General features: G+C 39.2%; 1 protein-coding gene across 1 annotated transcript in view; it reads left to right on the forward strand.

Moving 5' to 3' along the window:
* The window catches only part of SCFD2 (sec1 family domain containing 2), a 199777-nt gene that overhangs the window by 23410 nt on the left and 148851 nt on the right, over positions 1 to 27516 (forward strand). Inside the window, exon 4 of the mRNA XM_037393632.1 lies at positions 10964 to 11091. Coding sequence (XP_037249529.1) covers positions 10964 to 11091 — 128 coding nt within the window. The remainder of the gene's footprint in view (positions 1 to 10963; positions 11092 to 27516) is intronic.

A 27516-nucleotide genomic window follows, 5' to 3' on the forward strand; every position in this document is an offset into this window, starting at 1 on the left:
TATCAGCCACCCTATGAAATTGCAAAGCTAAGTCTGTTTGCTTACTTAACTCCCAGTGTGTGTGTGCATTACAGTGTTATATATTTAAATAAAAGTTTTCCAAAGTGAATGGGAACTTTGGTGTACCAGTCAGTAACCCAATTCAGAGTTCTAATAATTTTGTATTTTGCAGACAACAAGGCGTTATGGACTTCTCCTTTTCTACAGGGTGGTTTGGAGAAGATGAAGAGTCCTAATCCAAGTAGTTTCTCCCTGCAGTGTCAGCCTCTTCTGCTTGCTCAGTTTATTTTTTCAGATTTTCATTTTGATGTACTGCACTTGGATGCCACAGCACACGTAGGGGACAATTTATGTATATATATATTTTACCTCTGATGTCACAAATAGAGATGATTTGGTTTATCTGCACGTATAGCTTTGTTAGTATTGACATGGGTCATCTGCAGAAGGGTAACTATGTGAGAGCTAAGTTAGTCCAGGAGTTGCAGAGATTTTGCTTGATGTTTGTTCCACAAGCAGACTCCTTTTGATCTTGAGACCTGTTGTGTTTGTAAGGATTTCATGTGTTCTCAGTGCTGCTGGTCACAAGCTTATGCATGTAATACAACACATTGCTGCTGTAGGCTAACAACAGCAATCAACGTGGACTTAGGTTAGGGGAGTTATGTTGCTTGTGACAGTGGTAAGATATTTATACAATATTACAGTTTTTTGGGTATGTTTTTATTCTCTCTCTGGAACATTTGATGAATATTTTTCTACTCATTTTGTTCTGATTACATAGCATTTTCCAGACATCCACAGTTAGTAAATTTTAAAATTACTCTATAAATGGAATTGCTAGTCATTCTGTAAGTCCTCCAAATTAAATTCTGGCTCACTATGGGGTTTATCTTCTTATCTCTTCTATTACGAAGAAAGAAGAAAAGAAAGTGTAGTTTAAGGAAACTGCCTTCATGTTTCACAGCATATAATCCAGTTGAATACTCCATATTATATTGCTTCCTTATGTTTCACCTTTGGTTGACCGTGAAGTTTACAGGTTCAAGTGGCTATTAATGATCTTGGGAATAGCTAAAATAAACAACGCAAAGGTGATGAGAACCTATAGGTTCCCAAACTATTTGTTGGACTGTGTAGTTTTGGGTTTAGCACAGAAAAATGCTGTATTGGCTGTCTATAATCAGATGAAACATTGTAGAAATGCTGTCTTCCTAAAGGATTATTAAATGTGTGACCATATCAGTTCAAGAATACACACACACACACATATATATATCTCTATATAAAAATTATTTAAAAAAAGCTCTGGATGTCTTCTAAGAAATTTTTCACTAAGCAACTGTTCTAATATTAAACTGATAGAGAAATTCTGTTTTACTAGTCCGTGTAAATGGAATACAATAAGAGGATTTATAAATGAATTTCCTTTTCAGATACAGTGTATGTGTTCACGTGCATTTGTGCTGACTTTTATTATGGTAAAAGGCAAGCCACAGATTATTTTTCTGCTATCTTTAATTATTTTTCTGTTTTGGTTTAGTGCACACCAATGTCATTGGTTTACAGTATTACTCTTTGATACTGGAAGTGGCAATGAGTGGACTTGTGTTACTTTTCAATAACATCATTCCATGCGCAGCTGCATTGTCTCATGTGTGCCGTTATTAGCAAGCAAAGTTGTTCTGTGTCGTGGATGCTGAAGTGTATAGGTTAAACTTTTCAGTTTTCTGAAGCCAAAAAAATTCTTGTATGTGTATCACAGTGCCTATATATATAAAACAGTCTATATTTAGATCAACATGAAACAGGACTGTGGTTAAGATGCTTGTCCTTACAAGTTTACATGATTCTTGGATTGAGGAAATGTTTGATAAAACTTAAGATGGTGGGTTTGGCAAGTGACAAACCAGCTTCAGATGGTGGTTGACCACAGTCATCAGACTTGTGTACATATTCTGTTTTATAAGTATGGCCGTCTGTAAAGTAGATCAATGAACAAGCCAGAAAAGTTAAGTTTTTCTTTCTTATTTTTTAATTAAAGTAAAAAGGACAGGAGTTAGGCAAAACATAGTATGCTGTGTTACCATTCACTTTTGTTGGGAGGATTTTTTCCCCTCTTTAATCAATTCCTGATGTGAACAGAATCCTTGCCAACCTTTTAATCATTAATTCTTAAATTTTATTGTAATTCAGTTCACCTGTGGGACCAAAAAAATGTCGGATTTTAAGAATCTGATTTACTGTCCATTATCTGTGAAGGAGGGGAAAAGAATTCAGCCCCAAGCAAAGAGCTGTAGGTAAACAGAACAGTGTGGGGCAGTTTGGGGTTGCTGTGTTGGTTATGTTTATAAGAACCTTCTGAATTGTTTGGTTTTAAGTTCTCCCATGCTCTACTGATAACAGGGAGCATGTTTCTTCTGGTTTGGAGTATAGTGGTCATGGTTTTATTGGGACACAATGGTTTATATGAAACAGAGTGGGTTTGCAACTTAAAATCACAATTTTTTAAAAAGCTGTTTTGAGATAATTCTTTCACAATTCTTGTCTGAAATGATCTTGTGATTATGTGTATTCTCAGCATTTTTTAGACTTTTGCTACTATGTCTGTGAAAATCATGTCCCATACTTCAGTGTAAGATGAACCAAAACTTACTCTCTCATGATACTCAGAAACATATTCAAAGAATACTTTCCTATTCCTGTTGGTCTTAGTCATTGGTTGTGTCTGATGAATCATATTTTCTATTCTCCTAATGGTAATTAACAGCCTGTTTTATCATCCTGCATCTGAAAACGGTTGCAAAACTGAAGTTAACTTGACCAGTGCAGCATTGCCTTGAATTGTCATTAACTGTAGGTATGCCTTTATGAAGCTAAACATAATAGCTGGAATATAATAACTTGCATATAACAACTGTTCCCTCTCTTATTGCTCTGTTTTAACCAACTTTCCCTTGGTGCACTAGACAGTGTACCCTTCGTTTGCGAGCGAGAGCTTTCTAAGAGTAGCCTCTGTGCTCTGCCGGTTTGTTTTATGGCCATGTTGAGTCAGCTGTACACAAAACCAGTAACAAAGGAAAACTTGGGCTGTATCCTCTGGAGCTGCCTGGCAGTCCCTCCTGGCTGTCAAGGTCTAGGCAAAGCAAGTTCTCTGCTTCCCAGTTTGGTTTGCAAAATGATCCTGTATTGCTGGATCAGTATTACTGGCACAGGGGTATCCATGCTAAGGTAAAAACAGGGGAGAGGAGGCAAAATACTGCAGAATTTTTGACTTCCAGTGGCAAATCATGTCTTTTTATGAACAAGTCTACTGTATTAGTCTGATTAATATTGTACTTTCTTGGTATGTATACCTATATATTGAACAACATACTGTGAACTGTACAGTTCACTGAACAACATACAGTGACTAATAAATTCCTAACAAAAATGTGTTACTTCTAACACTTATTGCTTACAAATATTTCAGGTAGTCCAGAGGATAATCTATTGTAGAACTTCATGGCTGATCATCAGCTCCTGTTTTTGTTCATATACTTTAGCCTTGCTGGCTGCAAGCTGATTTGCAGCACCTTGAGTGTTATCTTAAAACTGCTTTTAAAATGCTTGGCAGCTTCTGTTTTATCTGCCCGCTGTTTAAAATAAATGTTTTAAAATAAATTGGTGGCAAAAGACCGTTAAAAGTCTAGTCAATTTTTAATTAATTTTTTTCCTGTATTTTTAGAATGAGATTTTTTTAAATTAGAAATTTATGCTGCTTTGTCTTGCAGGAAAATAATATAACTTTATGATTTGATAATTAAGTTTGCTAACATCTGGTAAATAATAATTTGGCCATATAGGACTACGTTCCCTATAAGAGTATTTTAACAGTACAGAAACATCTAGGAAATACGCCTAGTTTGGCCATAGTAAATAGCAAAGTATATCACATAGACAAGGCCTGTGGTTTTCTTTCTGGAAAAGTTCTATAATTTACAAAACTAACAATACAGAAAACACTTTTATGCGACCCTTCCCCTTATTTATATAAATATATATAAAATAATAGGACTTATTTTTTGCTCAAATATCTCATGAAGTACTGCAATATCTTCTGAACTTTGCAGTGCACTTTAATTGACAGATTAATTTCTCATAGATACTGCTTTAAAATTGTTGTTGCCGGGGGGGGGGGGAGGAATCTCAGAACCTTATGCATTGTTGCGGCAGAAAATTCGGTGTTTTAGCAGCACTCCCCATGACCTTCAGTGAATCAATTGTTTATCAATCAAATTATGCTAGTATGAGTTAATAAATTAACTTGATCTTGATGTGACACAGCCTTCCTGGAGTATACGCAGAAAGGAGAGAGAGGAAAGAAGGGTCTGTATAAACACCACATGCAAAGGCTGAAGCTATCTGCCTGCCATTAGCCCTTTATCTAAGAGGCTCTTGGCATATAAATCAAACAATAACCTCTCTGTTTTGACTCAGTGCCAAAGTACACAGCCACAGTTGAGTCTAGAGCAGATTACACCCACTGAGTGGCTTGAGGGCTTGGAGTGAAACTGGGAAATAACCGTTAAATTATTCAGGAACATATTTATGTTCTTTAACGTTGGCTGTGAGACTTTTTTTTTTTTTAGTACTATTTGCATGTTCTAATCATAGAAACCAGTGTGGAGGGCATTTTAACACACATGTAAGTGAGGATGTGAGAATAATGTTCTAAAGTGAATGGCTGCAAAGAGTTTGTTTTTTAAAAAGTTTTGTGTGTTTTGCCATGTTGCAGTATTTTCACTATTCTATGGTGAGGATGGTAATATCCAGTGCTCCTTCTGTGGTTTTCTGGAAGCACGATAGTTTACCTTTTTCTCTAAGCTTAGGGTGGATTGGAAAATAGTTCAAGTTCCTACTGTCTGTGAGGTGCAATTAAGCTGGGCAGATTTGCCAACCATATAAAACGTCCAACAGCAGAATTATGGTCTGCTGCTAAAAGCCATTTTAAAACATCATTTTACTTTCTTGGGAATAAAAAGTGTTATCCCTTCTGGGGATGTGCAATTTACATTTATCTGAAGAGGTTTTGGGGTGTTTGTGTTTTTCTTTGAAGAAAATATTGCTGCATTTTCAGCTGAACACACGTTGGGTAGCCCATCGAGTGCATGTGCTCTGAGCGCGTGCAAATACACAGCAATGCTAGAGGCTGAAGTCCTGGAAATACTGATAGCTGTTTCTAGACGGAACATTCTTGAAAAATTGTAATAGAGCAATAAATTGTAAAATGTTTGGTCACTTTTGGAAGGGTGAAATGAAGAGCAGCTTCTTTCTCTGAGCACAGCTGTGTCCCAGCAGCTCGGCGGTGCGGGGGTCAGCTCTTCTCATCCCCTCAGCATTTCCCGCAGCATCCCCGTGGCACGGAGCAGAGGCTGTTCAGGGGAGGCTGTTCCACATGTCGCCGTTGGTCCCTTCCAGTGGGCGCTGCTGTGTGTGGAGAGGGGTGCAGTCGGGGACTTGGCTGTCCCCCCGGAGCTGTCGGGCTGGCATGTGTGTCCAGGAATGCGCTGCGTATCCAGCATAGCCTTGTGCAGCCTCTGCGCTCTTGGAAACAGCGGGGCAATTGGAGGAGGGAGGCTGTCTCTTGATATGAGGCTCATAGCCAGATCATTGCATCTTAGTGCAGGCTTGTGCTTCTCTTTGGTTTATTGGTATTTGAATGACATATTGCCAGCAGTGGACTTGTCCTTCATAGTAACGGTCTCCAAACCACCCTGGTGGTGTTTTTTGAAGCGCTGTGCACTTAGTCTGGATGTTGTGTTGTCTTTAAATGAGTGTGAGTTATTGCAAAGGATATGTTGGCAGCACACACTTTTTTTTTTTTTAAGCAGTTGCTCAGTTTTGGTCAGCTTTGTGGTATTAATGAAGCTCTAATATTTATTGAATTTTTCTCTCCACCCTTCCTCTTGTGAAAATAAACAGGCACAGCTGAGCTGTAAAGCTATATAGACAAAAGGTGAAAGTTTTGCTGATACAACAACCGCAGAATCTGTCTCATGTTAAGACTATTGCAATTTTACTACTGATTTTTTTTTAATCTGTAAAAGTATAAATGACTACTTTTTTTTTTATGCTGAAATGCTGTCATTTCAGCTGGTTCATTTTTGAAGCCCACTCATTTTTTTTTTTTTTTTTTTTTTTTTTTGGTCACTTATTCAAAGCATGTGTCAGCAAGTTGCTTTTGAAATCCCGTGTCCTTTGCCAGGTGTAGAAATAACTGCATTTGTTTATGCTCCTTCCTTAACATCTTACTTGTATGATGGCCTCCACCTGGTTACTTGCTGTTTCTGATGTAGGCTGTGCTTTCACCTGACCCCAAGCAGTTTAAAACCAAAACAAAACTGTATTTGATTTGAGCTATGGGAGATCTGGGGAGGAAACTGGATATGGATACTGACTTCTCCATTTGGCCTGTGAAAAGATTATGGAAGAGACTCTTGACCTGTTTTTCAGTAAGCCTGGGGACATGGGAAGGGTTACATGTAACTGAAAGAAAAATTTTGTTATGCCTGTGTTTTATGAGGGGAAAACAGGATGATCTGAATTTGTCCTGTTAGCCAAAGCAGTCCAGGCAAAAGTCCAGTAATAGATAATGTACACGTCAATTTTATGCTTCTTGACTGGAAATTAGATTGCATTAAAATAATTTGCAATAGCTTGCCAGAGACTACAGATGTGGCTGATAATTTTGGCGATTATGGAATGCTGGTTGGACAAGAGTGACATGTTTTCATTTGGTTAATTATATATGCTGATTGGAGAAATGTGTTGCCAAACTATAAATGCTAGGGAGGTTAAGAATGGCCTGTTGGTAGATCTGAAAACATAATTGTGAATGTGGAACACTTAGTCATTGAGTGGACATATTTTTCTGGTATGGGCTTACTGCTTCCTGACCTCTTGTTCTTGCATTAGTGACCTGGAAGACCATGTTTGAGTAATTTATCAGTAATAGACAAAACCTGGAGCAGTAAGGGAAGTAAATATCTTTCTGTACTGGTGGTGTGAAGCAAGAGGCCTATCATTTCAGCCAAGTCTAAAATTTTGGTGGTGTGCATTGGACTCTCCAGGGCAGTAAGTGTCCCCAGGTTTCTGTCTTTGCCTTCAGGTTTGCGTCTACTGTAAGTGTTCTCCATAGGGTAGCATTTGATTTCACCTATTTCCAGACTACTATCCCCAGCTTGGTAATAGCACATCCCAGTGCCACCAGCCTCCCCTGTTCTCTCAAGACGTGTTCAAAATAAGTAGCTTTGAGACTAGGGCTACAGACAATCATAGACAATTCTGTCTGTCAGATAACCTTGGCAGTACTGTCCTTGCAGGACTGGATCAGAATAGATCAAGAGAATAAGTTATTTTTCTAACAGGTGCAAGATTATGTGTTTGATTATAATCTTGCAAACGTCTAGGTCAAACAATTAGTTTAGGGATCGGAGCTGTGTTTAAAAACTACCAACTTTTTCCTATCTGACTCAATGCATAGTCCCATATGGAATATGTTGCTACAGCTGAAAGGAGTGCCATGGGAATGAGAACAAGTTCCGCCACAGTGAATGTTGCTGAAGTTAACACGCTGTCACCAGAAGAACTGCTTCCCAAACTGTACCCTTACATCTGCTCAAGGCTTTGGCTTTTTTACCCTGGCATCTTGCTACCAGTGAACAGCAGACTTCATTGAGCTGTCTTTCCTTTGGGTATTGTGAATTTGGGAACCCAGCTTGTTAGCTGCTTCACAGCTAACTTGTTCTATCCTTGATTTATACTTTTATTTTTCTGTCTCTCTGGTCCTTAATTAAAGAAAGGGTGCTTCTGGAGGCTGTAAATCAGAACTGCTTTGAACTTGCTGCAGCCGTCTTCGGTCAGCATAGAACATCCCAGTCTTTCTGACTTTCTCATCAGTACCTCTTTCTTGGCACAATGGCCAGCTGCTGTCTCCTTTTAGGATTCACACAGATTATGGGTCTGATCATTTGGTCCTTTTCCCCTCTTTGTCTTCATGATTCAGCTTTGAAAATGGGCATGCAAATACCAGAAGTAGGGAAGCTGCATCTCTTAGGTGTCTGGATTTCTCTCTCTTCCTTTAACTTTTTTTGTTGTTCTAAATTCCAAATAATATGCAGTTAAATTAGTTTTTGAACTAGAGTGGCTCATTAAAAAATGTAACATTTGAGCATGAGGGAAGGGAGAAATTTGCCTTGCTTTCAGTATATCAAATGGCATGGCTGAGTCTGACAGGACTTTTCAAAGACTTCAGCCTTATCTCTGGACATAACGTAATGTTTTTGTTTAATAAACTTCTAATTTGTCTACCAGATAACTGCTACACTTGTTTTTATTATATTCTGTTTTCTGAGATGTCTGGCTGATTAGGTACTGTGAGCATGATGGTAAAAGGAAGGGACAGGGTATCAAAACCTGTGAGGAAGACTCTAAGCTTGTTGGTGAAACTGGTTAATGACAGAAACCCCAGAATGTTGGTGCTCTCTTCTCTTTGTCACGCTTGCCATGCCCTGCAAAACATTTTGGAATAGAGATGCACAGAAGTGTGCACTGTAATACTTACCTATTGTTGTGACATTTATTTTGAAGGGTGGTTTAGAGTTCCTGATCTGTATCGTAGTGTAACTGTAAAGAATTTATTTTTTCTTAATCAAACCAACATGATTCAGTCAATATCTTTACATATTGTGTAATATGTAAAATAATTTTAAAAAATCTACTTAGCTTCAGAAAACTACTTTCAGAGTACAGTGGTACACTAGACAGTGTGTAAAGTATATAAATAATCCTTGAGAAGTCAAGGAATGCAAGAGAAAGGAGGAACTTGAATTGAGGTACTGTATCCCATACTAATCGCTGTTCACAGCACCAGTGTCATCACATTAGGACATTTGGACCAAAGCAGAGGAACTGCAGATGGGAAAAAGAGGAGGGGAAGGGCACCATTACAAGAGCTGGAAGACAGTCGCAGACAAATGTCTCACCAAAAGGGGATGATAAGATAATATTGTTTCCGAGCATTAGAAATCTCTAAAAGGAAAATTTTGTGGTAACTTCTCAGATCAGGCAAGAGGCCACACCAGAGCCCTGTACTGCATCCTGCTGACTCATTCCCAGCAGCCATTCCTGTCTTGGCATTGATGAAGTTAAGGAGCGGGCAGTTGTTCAAAGCAAAAGTCCTCTGAAAGTGTAGTAGAGGGGGAGCAGGAGAAGTGTTTTCAGCAGAAAATATACAATGCATGTGATTACTTTTGTTGGTCTTTTTCCCTATTATATTTAAAAAAAAATGGTTGAGTGTAGCAACTGTTGCTTTCTGTGGATTGACCTCCTCAGATGGCTATGTATATGAGCTGTTAATATATATTGATCTCATCCTGTTTATGTATTGATCTCTATATGATACCTAAACCACTGTATTCAGCAAAGCAGCGGGAAGAAAAAAAGAAACTCAGTGAATCACAATAATTGGGCAGATCGCTTGTAAAAATAGCATACCCAGGGATCCATTACTTAAGGAAGATTGTGTTGAAGCATCTAGTTGCTTTGAAAGACTCTTCCTTAATTCTTGCACTATCATATGTTACAAATCAGCATGCTTTTTCTTGTGAGGAATCCCCTTGGAGCTGCTGCCCATGAACAGTGCGCAGCATCAGCACTCAGATCACACTTGGCGAGGGAAAGAGGGAGCTGCTGCAGATGCCCTGGCCACTTTGGGATGCACTGCCTCCTGCCTCCATCACTGGAGGAAGGTCAAGTTAGTACTATGTGGAAGAGAAATTGAAAGATTATGTCAGATCGTCTGTCTTCTCCTTTCTTAAAGCATGGCATGAAATTTGCTGTTCCTATTCATTTGTGGTTTGTTCAGAAGAAGGGTAACTCGACCTTCTTCCCATGGTCCTTCCACCCACTCAGGCTTTGACAGAGGATGTGGGTTCCTGGGATGACAGAAGTGGGGCTTGGCAATCCTCTTACCTGGTTTGGGAGATATCACAGATTTGCTAAATATAGCCTTGCTGTTGCAGCAGACTGTAAGCACAGCTGCTCTGTAATGGGTATCAAATGAATTGTTGGGGTGTTTTATTTTCCATGAAACAAAGCTTGTATTGGCGTGTTTATAAGCGTGTTGTAAATGCCATCAAAATGTGTTTAGGAGTTGAATGTCTCCTGAGGAAAAACTAGAGGGAAGTTTTTTGTTTAAGAAAAAATAAATAAAAAAAGAATCCAACACAGTTAATCCCAATATGTGGCTGTAGCCCCAGGTGAGGGTTCTCCCCCTGAATTCATTCACAACAGCGACAAATGCAGTGTCCTGGAGGAGAGAGAAGACTGACAGGGAACAGAATGCAGATGAGCCTCACAAATTCCTGATTTAAGCTTAGCAACAGCAACAATAAAAAGGAAATCTGTAAATGCAGAAGTACTGATGGTTCATTCTGTTATGGATTATCCTTTTCATGCAAGGAGAATCCACGAAACCTGAAGTGTTGGTAGTTCATCACATCATACCAACAGCCTTCAGCATTGGAAGTGAAGTATTGGCTTTGGGATATTTAAACTGCCACGGGGAAGTTAGGGCGCACCCTTTCCATAGCTTTTTGGTGGCTGAAGAAGTTTGGACTGTTCCTGATATTCCCATGGTTGAATGGTAGTGGTTATGTTGAGGCTGACATACCTTTTTTTAATATGTCAATCCTAACACGTTATAATTAGTAGCAAAAAAATCCTAGATTTTTTTTCTGTAGCTGTAATAATTGTCCTGCTAAGAAAAAACGAGCTTTTACGATCACTTTATTTTTGCTTGTATCCTGCCCACCTCAGAGGAGTTACTAAATAGAAGTGCTCATCTTAGAATATAAATGTTGTCTTAAGCTTACTCCATTATTCAAGCAATGTTTAGTGTAACCCTGTCATTTTCTTATAGTGATCCAGCTGCCAAAGCTCTCTGGGAGTCCTTCATGAACCTCAAACAAAAGGAAGCTGTGATGGAGGCTCGGAGACACCTTGTGGAGGCTGCGAGCAGAGAAAATTTACCTATTAAGATGAACATGGGTGAGTAGTGTGACACAACCTTCCCTACACAGTGGTAATGTGAAAGATGATGTCGGCTCCTTTTCTTCCACTTAACCCTCAGAGAAAACTCACCCCATCCTTGGTTCATCTCCATACTTGACACAGATTTCAGGTGAGCATCGTGGCTACCATAGGGTCATTCTGGTATATAAGTGAGAGGCAGTTGTTTTCTTTGAAATACAACAGTCTTAAAAAGACTCGGAGCAGTGGTGAGGCAATGGAGTTCTATGAAGGATGGTTCTAAAGGCATGCAAATGATGAGCAGTGCTGCTTGCCTTTATTTTGCAAAGCATGAGGATTTGGGTATTCTTAAGAAGTCAGCAGGATTTGTGTCCTGAAAGCAAGCATTGTAATTAGCAGCTGATCTGGTAGAATTTAATCTTGCATATGATTACATAAGTAGTGAGGTTTATGTGAAATAAGGCTGCCTGGCTCAAAAGAGTTTAAGCTGAAAACCACATCTAGGCACGATTTAAACCTGAATTCTTCAAAATATTAGAGATACAGATTATAACATAATGACTTTCAATAGCTTTTTTTTAGAACCTCATTCTCACTATATACCATACTCAGTGAAATGCAGGAACTGATATAACATTAGGCTTATAAAAACTGGTATTGCTCTATACCACAATGATTTTTTGCATTTTATGTACTCTTAAGGCTATTTTACGCTGAACTTTTCATCAAGAGAGAAAGGTCTTAATGGAGTAAGAGTAATAGGCTTTTGTCTGGGACTCCAGAGTAAACTGCCAACATATTGTAGAAGAATTAGATGTACAGCCAACTCATGAACTCTCTAACAACTATAACATTTCATCTATAGTATGGTCTTTACAAATACCTACAGCATGCCTTTAGTAGATTATTAATCAGAAATACTAGATTTCTGCAACAGTAATGCTGTAAGCTGTTTTAAGGAAATAGAAAAGGAACAGCTGTGAGAAGGCTGTTACAAACTTGTCTGAAGGAGGTAAGGCACAGTAAAAAACCAAAATCTTCTGTAATCTTTCACCAATACTCTGTGTGTGAGTATTCACCATAATCACATTAAGAAGCCCCCACTGTTTTTCTATTACATACGCCTTGAAAAATGCTTATGAATGTTGAAGTTCAACTTTGTTTTTGAAGTAATTACTTGCCATCTTTGAGAGGAAACAATCTATCGACCACCTTTGCTGCTTTGTGTGAATGGTTAGATCGGTTGCCCTTTCCTCTGTGTCCCCTTCCTGTGGTATCCAGTGAAGGCTGCAATAACCTGGTTCTTAATTATTGCTTAATAATTAGCTGACACCGAGGGCAGCCTAAGCATCTAACATGTGAGCCCAATATGGTGCTGTATAGAAACATTTGAGAGTTGATCATGAAACAAATTTCTGACTTGTTTTTTGTTGAAGTGTAGCTGTAATTTACTAATGTTTATGGAATTCTGTTATTTATTTTGTGCACATGTATCTTGCGCTAGAGTCATAACAAGTTGTTAACTTTGTAGTTGAACTTCAAAGAGTGAAACAAAATTTAAGGCAATCTTGTAAATGATAAACAGAGATAAAATGAGAAACAAGAAAAGGAGGGCACTACAGTCACACTTCTTATTGAGCCTAAATGCAAAAAACTTGAAACAACCCCAGATGTCACATTGTCCATTGACACATATTTATTAATGACTTTTTAGAACAGATCTACATCTTTACAGCATTCATTGCTCATTCATCATGCTACAGAACATCTTCATTCTCTGTAGGGAAGCTGGAAATTGTGTTGTTTATCAATTGCTGCTTTTGCTGAGAAGGAAAAAAAAATTAGTGGCCTGTTCTGGTCCCAATTCCTATGTTTAGTCAAAAGGCTCCTTCCACTGCAGCTGTGATATGAGGCAGCACTGGCTTGAGAGAAGGGAAATGCTTTCACTCTGCTCTGTGCTTAGACTTGAGGTTTTACAGTTTTACCTCGGGTACTGCCTGTAGCAGAAGATCTTGGTGGATTGCACACTGGTTTTCCCAACACTTAAGGTATATTCTGAGTTTTTTATGACCCTAATACTAAATGACAGAGCTTTTCTAGCATGAACGTTGCCTCTTACTCTCTTTACTAAGACCAGCTGTGTCAGATGGTAAGCGTATTTTCCTTACTACTACTTTTTTGCTTTTTTTCCCTCTGGAAATAAGGAGTGAATTACATTTGAAAGCAAAGCTTTGAATTCCGTTTGGTGTAGCTGAGCCCTCCTGCAGTGGCCACCTGCCTGAAAAACTGCACCATGTGTGACACTGGCAGTGTGGGAGCCCTGTGCAGTGATGGGAAATCTGATCCTATCCTGTTTCCATATTTTCAGTGCAAGGAAAATAAATTCTGTTGTTTTCTGGGCTTTGAAAGGCTGCTTATTACTCTGAGGTGTGCATGTGCTTGCCCACATTACTCTTGCAAGCAAGGTGCCTGACAGCCAATTTTCCTCTTTCTCTGCCTGGCTGCATGTGGCAGGAGCTCCAACAGTTAGCTGTGGGAGGACACACAGCTCAAGATTTTGCTTTCTGATATCTTCTGAATGTGGTCTCCTCCTCCTCCTGCAAGGAAAGGCGTAGGAGAAATGTAGAAGGAGACATGTCCATTCCCCAATGCCCCCAAATGTCTGCAGGCCACTGGGAACTCCATCTTCTCTGGCTGAAATCAGCAAGGGTGGAGAGAGGAGTTCTGAGGAAGGAGAAGAAAGAGAAATAAAGAAAATAAGCAATTTTGGCCATATTTGTTGAGCTGAATAGATTGGAGCACTGCTCTCAGGTGTTCTTGATTTGCATATTCATTTCATTAGCTGTGTCAAGGAAAGTGGTAGTGGGGATGTCTGGAAGTCCTATTGACTGTTTCAGAAGGGATCAGTGTAGAAAGAAGGCGGCTGAAGATGAGCTGGCAACAGGTCATTGAAAATTTTGGGTGAAGCTTTTGAAGCAAGCGCCATTTCAAATTTAAGACCATCTCCACAAAATTTGTAAATAGAGCATGAATCTCTCCTTTTGCTGTAGCTGCTTCATACTCAGGTTCTCAGATGGAACATTAAGTGGTTTTACACCATCTTCAAGGGGGATTTGCCTTTTTTTTTACTGTTTTCTTCCATTTATGCCTGAGGAAACTGCATATTTTGTCTGTCATTTCACTTTGAGTGAAAGAACTATGTTGTTACAAACTTCAGCAAGTGACACAGGCTAGTAAGCTGTCCAGAACTGTTTATTGCAAGCAATTTGAAGTCCTATTTCTTTTTAAAGGCGAATTGCAAGTCTTAGGAAACTGCATCATAGAGGGAGACAAAATGACAAGTTATGGTCCATAAAACAAACTAGAACACAAAACTATGGAGCTACTTTTCCCTTTCCTTACGGAACAAAACCTGAGCTGGATAGCTATGTAGCACATTTGATTTTTCTGAGGTCAGTTCTGGAGGAGGCAGGCAAAGCACTGTGCAGAATTCCAGCCAGCATAAAGGCTTTATGCATGCTACATCCTGTTTACTTACTATTTAATTTGTTCCATCCGTAAATACATAACATGGGTATATGGGTTTTGAAGATCTAATTTCCTGTGGAGTTTAGTAATGCTGCCAGTACTGGCTTTCGGGGAGTATTTGTTTGGTGTTGCTTACTGTGGGCATGCTGACATTAAGCGCCATCTTTACAGGATGAGATAAGTGCACTGAAACCACATTACTAACATAGTAGGTACATTGGAGTTTTGCCTTAACCCTTTTACGTAGATAGATACATTTCCTGGAACAGTATGTGTTTACATGTAAACAGGTGGAGCTGTCTTTTGCCATATGTCCATTGAAATAAAGAAGCATTAAAATATTCTGTATCTTTATATAAATACACACGCAGTCTGTTTAAAAAAAAACAACCAGCACCACTAAAAAACACACACACACTCCAAGAAAACAACAAACAATGCATTTTAAGAACTATATCAGCTGTTTTGCCTCTAGAGGTAGTTCCATTTGTAGGTTGGATACCCAAATGAATGCTGGTCAGTATCTGAGGAAGATGCATATTTGCCAAATTCTGGTCAGATATCCCATTATATAGGTATAAATGTATAGGTGTAAATTATTTTGGCCTGATAAAAATCCTAGCGTTTAAATAAATTTATTTAAAGAATTAAGTCTCCTTTTGAAATGATCTTTATTTGGAAATTTAGAAGATCATTTAAATAGCTTTTTGGTGAGATTTTGTGTGTTCTGCTAAATTCAAGAAAGATTGTAAATAATGGAAAGGGATTACTTCTGCTCAGCTTTTAAAGTATATGACTGCAAGGAGTTCTACTCTGAGACAGCCTGACTTACAGTACGGCAGAAAGGTTGCTGGCTTTTCCATTCATTTACTTCCTGTTCAGTTCTTCATAGGTCTGATGCATATCTTAATCATCTTCTGAACATGGCAGCCCATGAATCTCTTGTTGAAAGCTTTGCTATTAGCATAGTATTTGGCAGTGGTAAAAACCTTGCTATAAATGTTCTTTTGTGGCTTTAGAAACACCCTTGCTCTTCTGTTTGAAAAGAGCACAGTAAACCTTGATTGAGTCTGAATTCTTTCATTGTGTCTTTTTACTGGCCTGGAGACTGATGAAAGCTGAAACATTGGTATAGTAACAAAAACAAAGTGCAGCCTGCTTTTACACAAGCCCTTGTTAGCAGCAGAAAAGCCTTTTCGTTTCTTTCCATTTAACTGTACAAATACAGTTTGAAAGATCAAACTTACAATAAAATTAGCAAAGCCTCAGGGTTTGTGAAATAAAGAGGAATACAGTAACATTCTCTGATGGTCTAGTTTACATGGGTTGAATTGAACTCTAAAATTTGTGTAGAAATAGGAAGACCTGGCATTTTAGCCTGGAGATATGAAATGTTTTGAGTTATAAAAGTACCTTAAAATGGAAGGAAAATAGAGATGAATACCTTATCTAAAACTGTAAAGAATATAAAATACAAAATGTACATTTTTATTTTTTTATTGAAAACTTGCACTGGACTGTAATGGTGTTTAACATGCTATTTATTCTTGACAAGACCAGTGTAAAAATATTAAATACCATCAATTCCTGGGATAAACTTTAGGTATAAAAGCTACTCACTAAGAAAATGAGCTGTAATAAAGAAGATGAGTACACACATATCTTGCTAGATAAATCAGTTCTGATCTTGGATATCTAAAATCTACCCTGGCCAGCCATTAGGATAATTCTGTGATAGAGACAAGTAGTGAGACAATGTCAGTCTGGGTTTGAGGTCCTTACAGAGGAGGAGAAGGCAGATCATCATTGTAGGGCTCAAAGCAGTCTGCAGGGTGTTTGGATCCCTTCTGCAGCACATCTCTGGTTGAGTGATGGGTACCTGGATAACCACTAGGCTTGGGAGGCACTATGGCCCTTCCTGATGCAGAGAGGAGATCATACTGTAGGCTGTTTTGGGGGATGTTTATGTACATTTTTCTGTGGCCTGTTTACCTGGTCTCCAAACCCATCAGGAAAGCAAGCTGCAGGATCAGTGAGGCAGCAGCCAAAGTCTTCCTCCAGGCATCTTTGTGAAGCAGGAAGCTTCTCGTAGCAACTCAACTGAGACACGCCTGGCTTAGCCCGAGGAGTCCCAGATTCCTGATGGTGGGTCTCACAGTGCTGCTCCAAGGACTCACTGCTGTTCTCGGCATTTTTCCAAGGAGAGGGAATGTTGCTTGTCTCAGACCTGAACTCTTTCCACTGCGCAGCCTGGATCCTGAGCAAGCGGTTCCTGAGTTAAATGAGTCTGCTCTTTGTCTCATCAAAAGTAACAGAAGTCCTGCAGTGTGGGACTATCTAGCCACAAGGATTTGGTTTTTCCAGCATGTTGCAATACTGAGTTCCTGATTTCTCCCTGTAGTGCAACTAATAACATAGTCTTGACCTGAAGCAAATGTTCTCAGTCTCAGTGATGGTCAATATAACAGATGTTTGTTGCATCACTCACCCCTGGAGGCGGGAAGGCTTTTGTTTCTCAGTGCTAAATGTTTTTGAAGAGTTTGAAGTGTTTCTGAAAGTTCTGGTTATATTCCTATTTGGGTGGCTTCTATGTAGGCCTTTGCATTCCCAGGGAAATGCTTTTTGGAGTTAGACTTTCCTGACAGCTCTTGATGGAGATGGTCTTTCTGAATAGTCATGACTGCATTGAGAACTGTAGAAGGAACTTGATATTATGGCTGTTTCACTGTACAGTGTTACACCAGGATGAAGTTCAGGGTTTTGACCCCATTGAGTGTGGTCAGCGTTCATCTAACTAAACAGGTCCCATCTTCTGATAGTTATCTGGTTTTGCCAGTCTAGGACAGATGTGTTGCTTCAAGCTTCAGATGTGCAAAGAGTATGTAGCCTGCTGGTTTTCTTAAGCAACTGAGCTTTTCAGGTCATCTCTGTAACTCATTAGATATAATAGAAAGGATGAAGAATACTGGTATTTCTGCCAACAAACTTCTCTGTTTTTTGGGAGATGTGACAAAATAGCTGAGATGGGGAGGTGTTCAGGAGCAGAAGTTTGTTTTTCATCAGTAAGTGGCACTGCATTTGTGTGTAGTGTTGCTGAGAAGCATTATCAGCTGAGGAACCATCTTTGCACTAATCATTATGCTTCTTTCAGGTTGGATGCTGAGTTCGGGAAAGTGGTGTGCCAATTCATTTGTTTTAGTCTTACCTGCTGGTACACAGAGTAGCATCCCTGAGAGTACAAAACAATTGCTCAAAAGAGAAAACATAGTTCCAGTTATTCTGAGGTATGTTTGTTAGCTGTGATGTCCATGTGCGTGTTCTGCAGTTTGTCCTCTTTCCCTTCTTTTTCAGCCTAGTGTGTGTAGTTGAAAGAAACACGTGTTATGAGGAGCAAGTACCTACGCTCTTCATGGGAATCCTATTCAGGCAACCGGGCTGGGAAATGGATGTTACTGTGGAGGCAACAGTAACATTGTGGCAGAAGTTTGGTGGTAAAAGCAGTGGCAGAAGGCTCATTTTGAGAGCACGGTTTGCATCCTTTCTTATCAAGTGCATCCTAGAGAAAGAATTTTGTATTATGAAGTTGACTGAAAAGCCTTTTCAGCAAACTTGCCCTTTTTGATGACTACCTGCAGCTTAGCACAGAATGAGTGGTATCACAAATATGGATGAATTGTAGAATAATTTCATGTTGGAAGGGATCTGTGGAAGCCTAACCCCTGCTAAAACCAAAGACAGCTAATAGTTAGAATAAATACATTGGACCTTGTTCAGCTGAATTTTGGATATGTTTAAGGATATGGTTTTACAGCCTGTCTGGGTGCCCTGCACCAGTCTTAACTGCCCTTGTGGAGAAAATGTTCTCCTTAATGTACAGTTTGCACTTGCTGCAGTGTATGACCATTCCTGCTTGTCCTCTCACTGTGCACCTCCAAAAAGCCTGACTCTGTGTTCTCTGTAATCACTCATTATAACCTTGAAGACAGTAAGTAGCTCCCCTCCCTGCTGTTATTTCTTGAAACTAACCAAACCCATCTTCTTTAGCCATTATTTGTGCATTGTTTTCTCTAGCCCTGTAAATGATTGTAGTGACCCTTCTCTCGACCTGCTTTAGTGTGTTTTGTACTGTGGAGCACAAAACTTCATACTCCAGATACTGTCTCACAAGTACTAAATAAAAGGTTATAACCACTTCCACCTGCCTGCTGGCTGCGTTTATGCTGATGCCATCTAGTACATGGCTTGCTTCTATCACTGCAAGGTTGTACAAGGTTGTACAGCTGATTCATGTTCAACTTGACAGACACATTTAATCCTGAACTTTAGAGGGATTTAGGTCACAGATCCACTGTTAGACTATTGTAAGTGAAAGAAACACAGAAAAAGTTGAAATAAAGGCTGGAAAAAAGCTTTATGATTGCTGCAAAATAGCATGTTGAATGTGGCAAAAGGCTTGCTAGTGTCTACGGGCTTCCATGAAGCGTGTTCTTAGTGAGTGCTATTGTTTCTACAGTTGAAAAGAGAACTGAAAACTGCTGTGTCCCAAATGTAAAACTGCTGTGTCCCAAATGTTGAAATATTGTGCTAGCAAACAGTAAATTTTAATCCTCCTTTTTGGACTTTTGCTCAAAGACTGGAAATATATAAAAACAAGAGGGCTTCTTAGGCATTGTTACTTAAGCTTACTCTTGTTAACTGCATTTGTTTTATTTGGGCAAGAGTTTGACAACTGAGAAAGAGATACTGTGCCAGGTCCGGACACAGACTGTGACTCTCTAATACCAAGAAGTTTAAAAGTGAAGGAGCTCTTAACTGGTGGAACAGTGCAGTATAATTCATGAGGAAGAAGAAAAGTCTAAAGCGATAAAGGCAGCTGTAGGTAGCTTTTATTCTTATTCAGCTCTGTTGATCTTGTAGCTGCTCAGCCAATTGTGTGAATTTTTCTTTTTTTTTTTTTTTTTTAAACTTACCAGTTTCTTTCCTTCATCTCTCACCTTTCCTTTCTCCCCTCCCTTAAACTCCTATTCTAGTAAGTTATGTTCCTTTATGACTTGGGGAAAACACCATTTCACACCTACCTGTTACTTGTGCACTAGTTTATGTATCTTTAATACCAGAGTATCAATTTGACCCTTAAAGTGTGTGGGTTTGTTTTTGGGTTGGGGTTTTTTTTTTTTCCCTGGGAAATGTACACACTAAAATCTATCTTACTGAGGAGAGAAGAGGAAAAAACGGTAATAGAACATGTCATTTACACATCCTACCTGTAAAAAGTACCTTGAAATACCAAATCTTCATCTTAATTGCAAAGATCAAAAGAATGATGTGGAATGTGCAACCACACTGGGTTCTCCTAATGTAAGAACAGCTACAGCTTTTGGGAATGGGTTTGGAAGTGGTCCTCCTGGGAATTAAGTCCTGCCCTCTGCTTAAAGGAAACATGCCTAATTAAGAGAAGGAGACTGGGGCAGGTAATGTGAAGTGCACTCATAACAAAATGAAATAAATTTTAACCAAAACAAATTGGCAGAGAGATGTTTTAATCCAAACTGAAACTACTCAGAATAGTATTAAAGAAAAAATTAAGTTTGTAGAGTGTCCTGTACTTCCTCTATTGCAAGAAGTTTATTTGGAGGCAAATTTTCTGTCTCAGTATTTTAGGAAGTTATTCTCTGCAGGTGACTTTAAATGGCTTTTTGCTGTTCTTGTTTAGGAAATGAAGTGCTGTTTTTTTCTGACTGTTTTGGGTTGGGAGGGTTTTTTTTTTGTTTACTTGGTTTTGTTTAATTAGTACGGCATTATACATTAAGTAGATTTACCTTAAAAAAAAAAAAAAAAGAGTGTAATAATGGGACTACTTGCCCTCAAGTTTAAAGAACTACTTTAGTTGGTTCTGAAGTATCAAGCACCGTGTTTAACACTAAACTCTTGTTGAATTTTTAGGGTTTGTTTTTGGGTTTGAAAATTTTTTGTTCTGTAACTTAATATTCTTGAAAAAATAACAGTTCCTAGATTAAGTTACTTTACAATGTTTCAGGAAATGTATTTTTGTCTCAACTATCTCATTGTTCAGTGAATAACCTACTGCATGCTAGATATCTTTTGTGGTGTAGGATGGGTAATGGTTCAAGCCCTAATTGCAAGTCATGTCATATTGTGTCTTGCACTTCACTGCTATAAAACAGTTTGCAGATGGAAGTGAAACACAGAACCGTGTGCACTGATGTGAAACAGAAATATGCTGGTAGTGTGTTACCTTTGATTAAAATGTAGTTGGCACATGGATGCAGAAATATTTTGAAGTTTTGAATTTAAATATTTTTTTAAAAAAGTGCCACTGTGCTTGTAGACTGTCCATTTGTGATGATCAGACATGGTTAAAAACACAGGAGTAGGTCCCTTAAGCCTCTTTGAACCTGGGTGAAAAACAAAATACTTATTCTTTAAGTCCAAGAAAAGGAAATTTACTGCCATTGCTGCTGTTTAATGGGGAAGCAGCCCTGGCTGGTGTGCTATGATATCTTAATTTCATAGTGTGCATCAGCCATAATGACCTGTGTTTGCATTAGCAGAAGAGTTCATGAACATGGGGTGGGAGATGCTGATGCTGGTGTCTGCTGGGCACACAATGGAAACACATGGCACCTGCACTTTGCTGGAACACTGGGGCAGTTGTGGGTGTCAGCACTAAGGACCGTGCTTTGTGTGTTTTAGAACATGACAGAAAGGGCTTCAGAATGTCTTTACGTTAAGAAAGAAACCATCTAGTCAAAAAAAGGAGGGGAGCAAACTTAAAGATAGTAGCTGAAAGCAATGTAGAAGTAAAAGAGTGAAGTGCTGCTGAGAACAGCCCGTGCTGAAGGATTTAAACCAAGGGTACAGTACGTGCTGGTGTGCTTGCAAAGTCTCTTAGTCTAAGATTTAAGGTAGAACAGTAAAACTGGGTGGCTTGTGCAGTGCTTTTTTGTAAGCATAATTGTGTGAGCCTCATCATTCAGTCCTGCAAAGGATGACTTGTTACACAAGAGACGTGATGAATTACATATATACATATTCATACATCATCATGTTTTCCATCCCTATTTATTTGCTTTCCACCCAAAATGATTGTTAGGGTATTCTCAGCTGCAGAAGCCTTCCAGAAGTCGTCAGAGAAATAATCAGTCCTGTAAATAATGTACCAAAGAACAACAACGACCTCCCTTTCTCTGAGACGGCATGCCAAGAACATGATGAAGTACTCAGTGTCTGAAAACATATGTCTTAGTGCTAAATGAGGACATGCGCAAGCCACCTGAAATCCTTTGGGCGTGTTATTTTAAGACAAACAAGTTGATTCATTTCTGCAAGAAATTTAAAGCGTCCAGGAGATGATTCAACCAAATTTGCAGATTTCAAGTCCCTTTACAATCGTAGTGATTTACTGTTTTGAAGGATTACTGGGTTTTTTTAGGGCTGGCCTGGTACTCAGTATTTATTAACCTAGTGATAGAGGTGAAAAGTAAGGTGGTAAAATATGACCATGATACATATTTAGTCAAAGACTAAGAAGGGGATTTCAGAAACTCTGGTATGCCAGTATTAAATTGGAAGTTTAATATAGATGGTGACCCCTAGGAAGCTTAATGGGAAGCTAAACCCCTGGGAGAGTTAGGGCAATGAAGCTGGTGAAGGTCTAGAGAACAAGTCTTATGAGGAATGGTTGAGGGATCTGGGGTTGTTCAGTCTGGAGAGGAGGCGGCTCAGGGGGGATCTTAGTGCTCTCTACAGCTCACTGGCAGGAGGTTGTAGGCAGATAGGGGTAGGTCTCTTCCCAGATAACAAGCAACAGGACAAGAGGAAATGACCTCAAGTTATGCCAGGGGAGGTTTAGATTGGATATTAGGAAAAAATTCTTCACTAAAGGGTAGGTAAGCATCGGAACAGGCTGCCCAAGGAGGTGAGGAATCACCATCCCTGGAAGTGTTTAAAAACCACGTAGATGTGGTGTGTAGGGACATGGTTTAGTGGTGGACTTGGCAGTCCTGGGTCAACACTTGGACTTGATAATCTTAAAGGTCTTTTCCAACTGAAATGATTCTATGATTCTATAATTCTGTGAGATAAGATTTCACCTCTTTATTCAAACAATTCTGAACTTTGCTTTAATGTTTGGGAGGGCAACCAGATAATGTTGATGCTGGCTAGAGATTGTTGTTACTTTTTTGTTCAGGCTGATTTAACAATGAAAAGGGGAAACAGAATGGTAAAGTGCACAAAGAAGGAAATTGTTGAAGTGGCCATACATTTAAAAAACAAGAAAAGCTCTGAATGACGAAAAAGTAAAAAATATCAATCCATACTGAGACAGCTAAGCTAACAGTTGTGTTTGTTAAAGCCTTCTGAATGTACTCGGGAACTTGCAATGGCAGATAGCCTAGGAGTTGTAAATCATAACTGGGGTCATAATCCTCTGCATTTAGGTGCTTAGAACTCAAAATCTTGATGATTATGTTAGAGTGCTTTAGTTATATTTGTCCCACCTAATTGACTGGGTTTTATTTGTTTTAAGGTGTATAAAAGAATTTCAAAAGAATAGTAACGGAACTGATATTTAAGTACTGTTTCCATTTTGTAGCAAAGAACTGAGGTTAGTGAGGATAGGTGGCTAAAACAGCATATGACACTTATGTGAATATAAATGATCTATATAGGAACAGCATTAAAACAAGGATTTAATGATACCGTGTGCATCTAGTGATGAATAATAAACTGCTTTTGAGATAACTAACTCAATGCTGCAGCTGATGAGACTGTAGCCAAGTTGGGTTAGATGTTCACACTCAGATGGCAAGCGTTAGTTGAGTAGTAAATAGAGTCCAGCTTTATTTATTCTGTGTGTATAGCTTTATGCCAGAAGTTGCTAAACCTCAGCATAGTTGTCACCATTGTTGATGGCTTCTATGTCCTTGAAAGGCACTGCTATACACACCTTCAGACATGTGACGTGACAGGCTGTGCCTCTCTGAAGGTCCATTGTTCTGGAAAGCCCACGACAGGTAGGGAAAAGTAGCTGATCTACAGCGCCTGTGTCCTGCAGGAGGAACAGGGGACAGTAAGGGCCAGCAAGGAAGGAAGGCTGGTCACAGCTCTTCCTTGGTGGCACAGTGCTACTGGGGGCAGGCAGCAGGAGGCTGCCACTGCCTTGTGGTTTGGGGTGTACGTCAGGGGCTGCTTAGACCCCCAGGATGGACTTACCCTGGGACTGCTGTAATGGGGACTTGCCGTTTGTGCACATACCTGTGACCATGGGATTATCTGGATACTAGTGCTTCTGCAGCAGAAAAGGGAGACACACATACAAGTGACCATTAACCTCAGAGCAGATGGGTTTGTTTGTGGGAGACGAGTGTGCAGTCTTGGAAGTAAACCTGCGACATCTGCTTTCAGCCTGCTGTAAGGTTTAGTGCTTTTCAGGTCCAGAGCCTTATTGTGGAAAAGCCAGCTAAACAGCATCTCATACTGGTCTACTTCTCATCTCTCCAAGAACTAGGGAGTAGTTGGCATTCTTCTCTTCTTTATTAACAGTTTAAGGACTGGAGGACTTTTGAAGTTAACTAAACAAAAGTTGAGAGCAAGTTATTTTTGTGGCACTTGCTATTAGAGTGTTACTGAAACCTCCTAAGAAGTAGAAAAGCATTTTGACTTAGTAATATCTGGAATTACACTAACAAGGAGACATAAGGGGTGTCATCTGTCCTACTAAATCGCTCTCACTTAGCTTGCGAAATATCTGACTCCCTTAGCAGTGCAGCTGCCCAGTTGGCTTTGTGAAGTATGAGAGCGTTCCACGTTCCTCGCAAATATCCAGCATTGGACATGATCAGAGGTAAGCTACTGTGATAGGTCTATATTCCTAATACTGTAGACAAGGAAAACAATTTGTTTGGAATTTTTCAGCCCTCTACTGCCTTGAAAAATCTCGCCTGTGAACATAAGTGTGCCAAGGTCATTTCTTTGTGGTTCTGTCGAGTGAAAAATGGACCTCGGCAAAAGCACTCTGGCCAGTGAAGCTCAAACTATGTTCTTGCATAAAATTGAACAAAGTTTAAAGCTGTGTATTTGGCGGTTTCTGTAGTCTTGGGAAAGCATCCACTTATTTATTCAATTGGTCACAAAATGTATTTTCCTCTTTACTTGTTTTCTTGTCCCTATGGAGATAATTAACTAAGTGTTAGATGAAGGACTATGTTTGGAACAGCACATTGATAATTCTGACCTTTGCTCTTTAGACACCTCCTTCATCCATAAATCTTTATGTAACAACAACAAAGCGCTTTGGGATTCTGAATTTTGAAAATTTACTTCTACCAGTAAATCAGTCTTGAAAATAATGTTTTCTTGAGGCAATGCCTGCATTACACTACGTAGGCTGCAGCATTAATTTAACATGGAAAAAAGTCATACTGTGGAATCATGTCTTGATGTCTACAAATGCAGTTTGTCCAGTTAACTTTTGTTTAACTGTTGAGGTAAAAGTCTTTTCATTCCACTTGAACACTCTCACTACTCAAAACAAGATTTTTGACAGACCTTTAATATCAGTTGGTGGTAATTTCTGGTCCAGTATGTCTAACTTGAGTGAACTGCTTTACTAGTAATAGAATTATTTCTTCCATTCAGTCTAACTGTACACATCATTATTTGTGCATGTGTTAACTGTGCTTGTATTCAGTGCTGCTATTTTAATATTTAACAAAATCATTTATTTCAATTAACTATTTTTTATAAATACAAGGTATGGCTTCCATTGTTTAAAAGTTGGCAAAAGTGGTCTGTAGTTCTTTTGGGATCTGCCCTTAATTCTTGAAAGTTGGAGATGGAATTTAACATCTGTATGTCCCAATATGTTTGCAGACTAATTACTGTAGGAGTCAAGGATTGAAGGGGGCCATTTGTATTGAATTAAGTCTTGTGAGCTTTTATGCAACTGCTCGTTAGACACTCATTAAACCCTGCCTTAGAACAAATTAAATTTGTTTGCCTCCACTCTTGTCTCTACTGTTGAAAGATTGATTGATATACCAATACCTTGCTTAACGTCTTGTGTAAATATTTTCATGTCTTATTTATGCCCATTGATTTTAGTACCAATTCTGACCCTTAATGTAAACATTTTTTGTGCATTTATAGAGAACTCTGTTTTTTTCCAGGTGGGGCAGGGAGCCCATACGAGCCAGTCAGTTCTATTTTACTTTCCGAACTGAAGTTCTCTGTCTTCCTAATCATTATAGAATCCTCTCTGTGCAGGCAGCACAACTTTTGAGTTAAACTTCCAGGAATGAGGGTGATTGGAGCTGCACTGCGTGCTCTAGGAGGGCAGAAGCTTTGTACTCAGGCATTTCTATGGTCTTTTTTTTTTTACTGTAACTCTATCACCTGGTGTGGATTGTACCTGTCTTTTTACAGTGAGGAGGCCTAGACATTATTTCCTTCTTCAGTGATTTCCAGGTTTTAACTCCCAGTTCAACAGCACCTGCTGTTATCCTAGCATCAAAATGCATAATTTTGCACTTTATACTGTTAAATTTTATCCCACTTAGAGTAGTTCAGTGCTCAAAGCAATCCAACTGTGTCTTCTTTTCTTTCTCCATATTAATGATCTTTCACAACCTTGTGACAGCACTCATTTTGACACTGTTTAGTACCAAAATTTGTATTACAAATGTGTACATGCACACACAAGCACACTTACTTTACCTTTTTTTTTTTTTTTTTTTTTTTTTTTTTTGTGTGCTAGTACTTCTCTATTGCTGCGGTGGTTTGACCTTGGCTGGACACTAGGTGCTTTCCAAGCTGCTCTCACTGCTCTCTTCAGCAGGACAGGGGTGGGGGAGAAAATAAGCTGGGAAAAAACCTCTTGTATGTCAAGAGGAAAGGCAGTTTAATAAAGCAAAAGCAAAGGTCATGTGTGGAAGCAAAGGAAAACTAAAGATTTTATTCTCTACTTCCCATCAGCAGATGATGTTTGGCCACTTCCCAGGAAGCAGGGCTTTAGTTCACATGGTGGCTGCTCTGGAAGATAAACGTCGTAAATAACAAATGCCTCCCTTCTGCCACCACCTTTCCCTTAGCTTTTATTGCTGAACAGACATCATATGGTATGGAATATCCCTTTGATCAGTTTGGATGAGCTGTTCTGGCTGTGTCCCCCAAGATCTTGCTGATTCCCAGCCTGCTGGTGAGGAGGGAATGCTGGAGAGCCAGCCTGGATGCGGTGGAGCACTGGTGGAGCACAGCTCAGCAGTAGCCAAATCGCTGGTGTGTTACCAGCACCTTTCTAGCTATGAGTACAAAGCACAGTGCTTCGAGGGCTGCTGCGGGAAAATTAACTCCATCTCAGCCAGACCCAACACAGTTGCATATTACCTGCCATCTACTTTTGGAAGTTTCTTAGATATCTTGTATTTCTTTTAATTCTAGTCTTTTCCCCCTTAAATATGGTTATGGCATAGTTAATGCTATGCTAAATCCATGTGGATTATAATTAATTCATTAATCGGTTACATACAAGTTTGACATGATATTCTTTGATAAATGTACTTTGCATTTTTTCACCCTTTTCTATGTGACGTAAGGTATATTTTTCTTGGATGTTTGTCCTGAAGCTTTTCATACTTGCAACATTAGACTATTAAGGTAGTTAATTTTCAGCATTTCTTATAAATAAATATTACTTTTCTTTTTCCTACTCTAGCCTAGTCCCTCTTATCTGTTCCTTTTATCCTCAGTTTGTCAGATTACTAAAATAGAGCTGCTTCATCACTGACTTTCAGTGTTTCCTGGCCAGAACTGGCTCCTCAGTAGTGAGACTGGTACCTAGTCCATCATGTTCCTTTTACTTCTGTAATGTCCAGTTTCATTCCCTGCGCTATT

This window comes from Falco rusticolus, chromosome 1, assembly GCF_015220075.1.
Source record: "Falco rusticolus isolate bFalRus1 chromosome 1, bFalRus1.pri, whole genome shotgun sequence".
Lineage (NCBI taxonomy): Eukaryota > Metazoa > Chordata > Aves > Falconiformes > Falconidae > Falco > Falco rusticolus.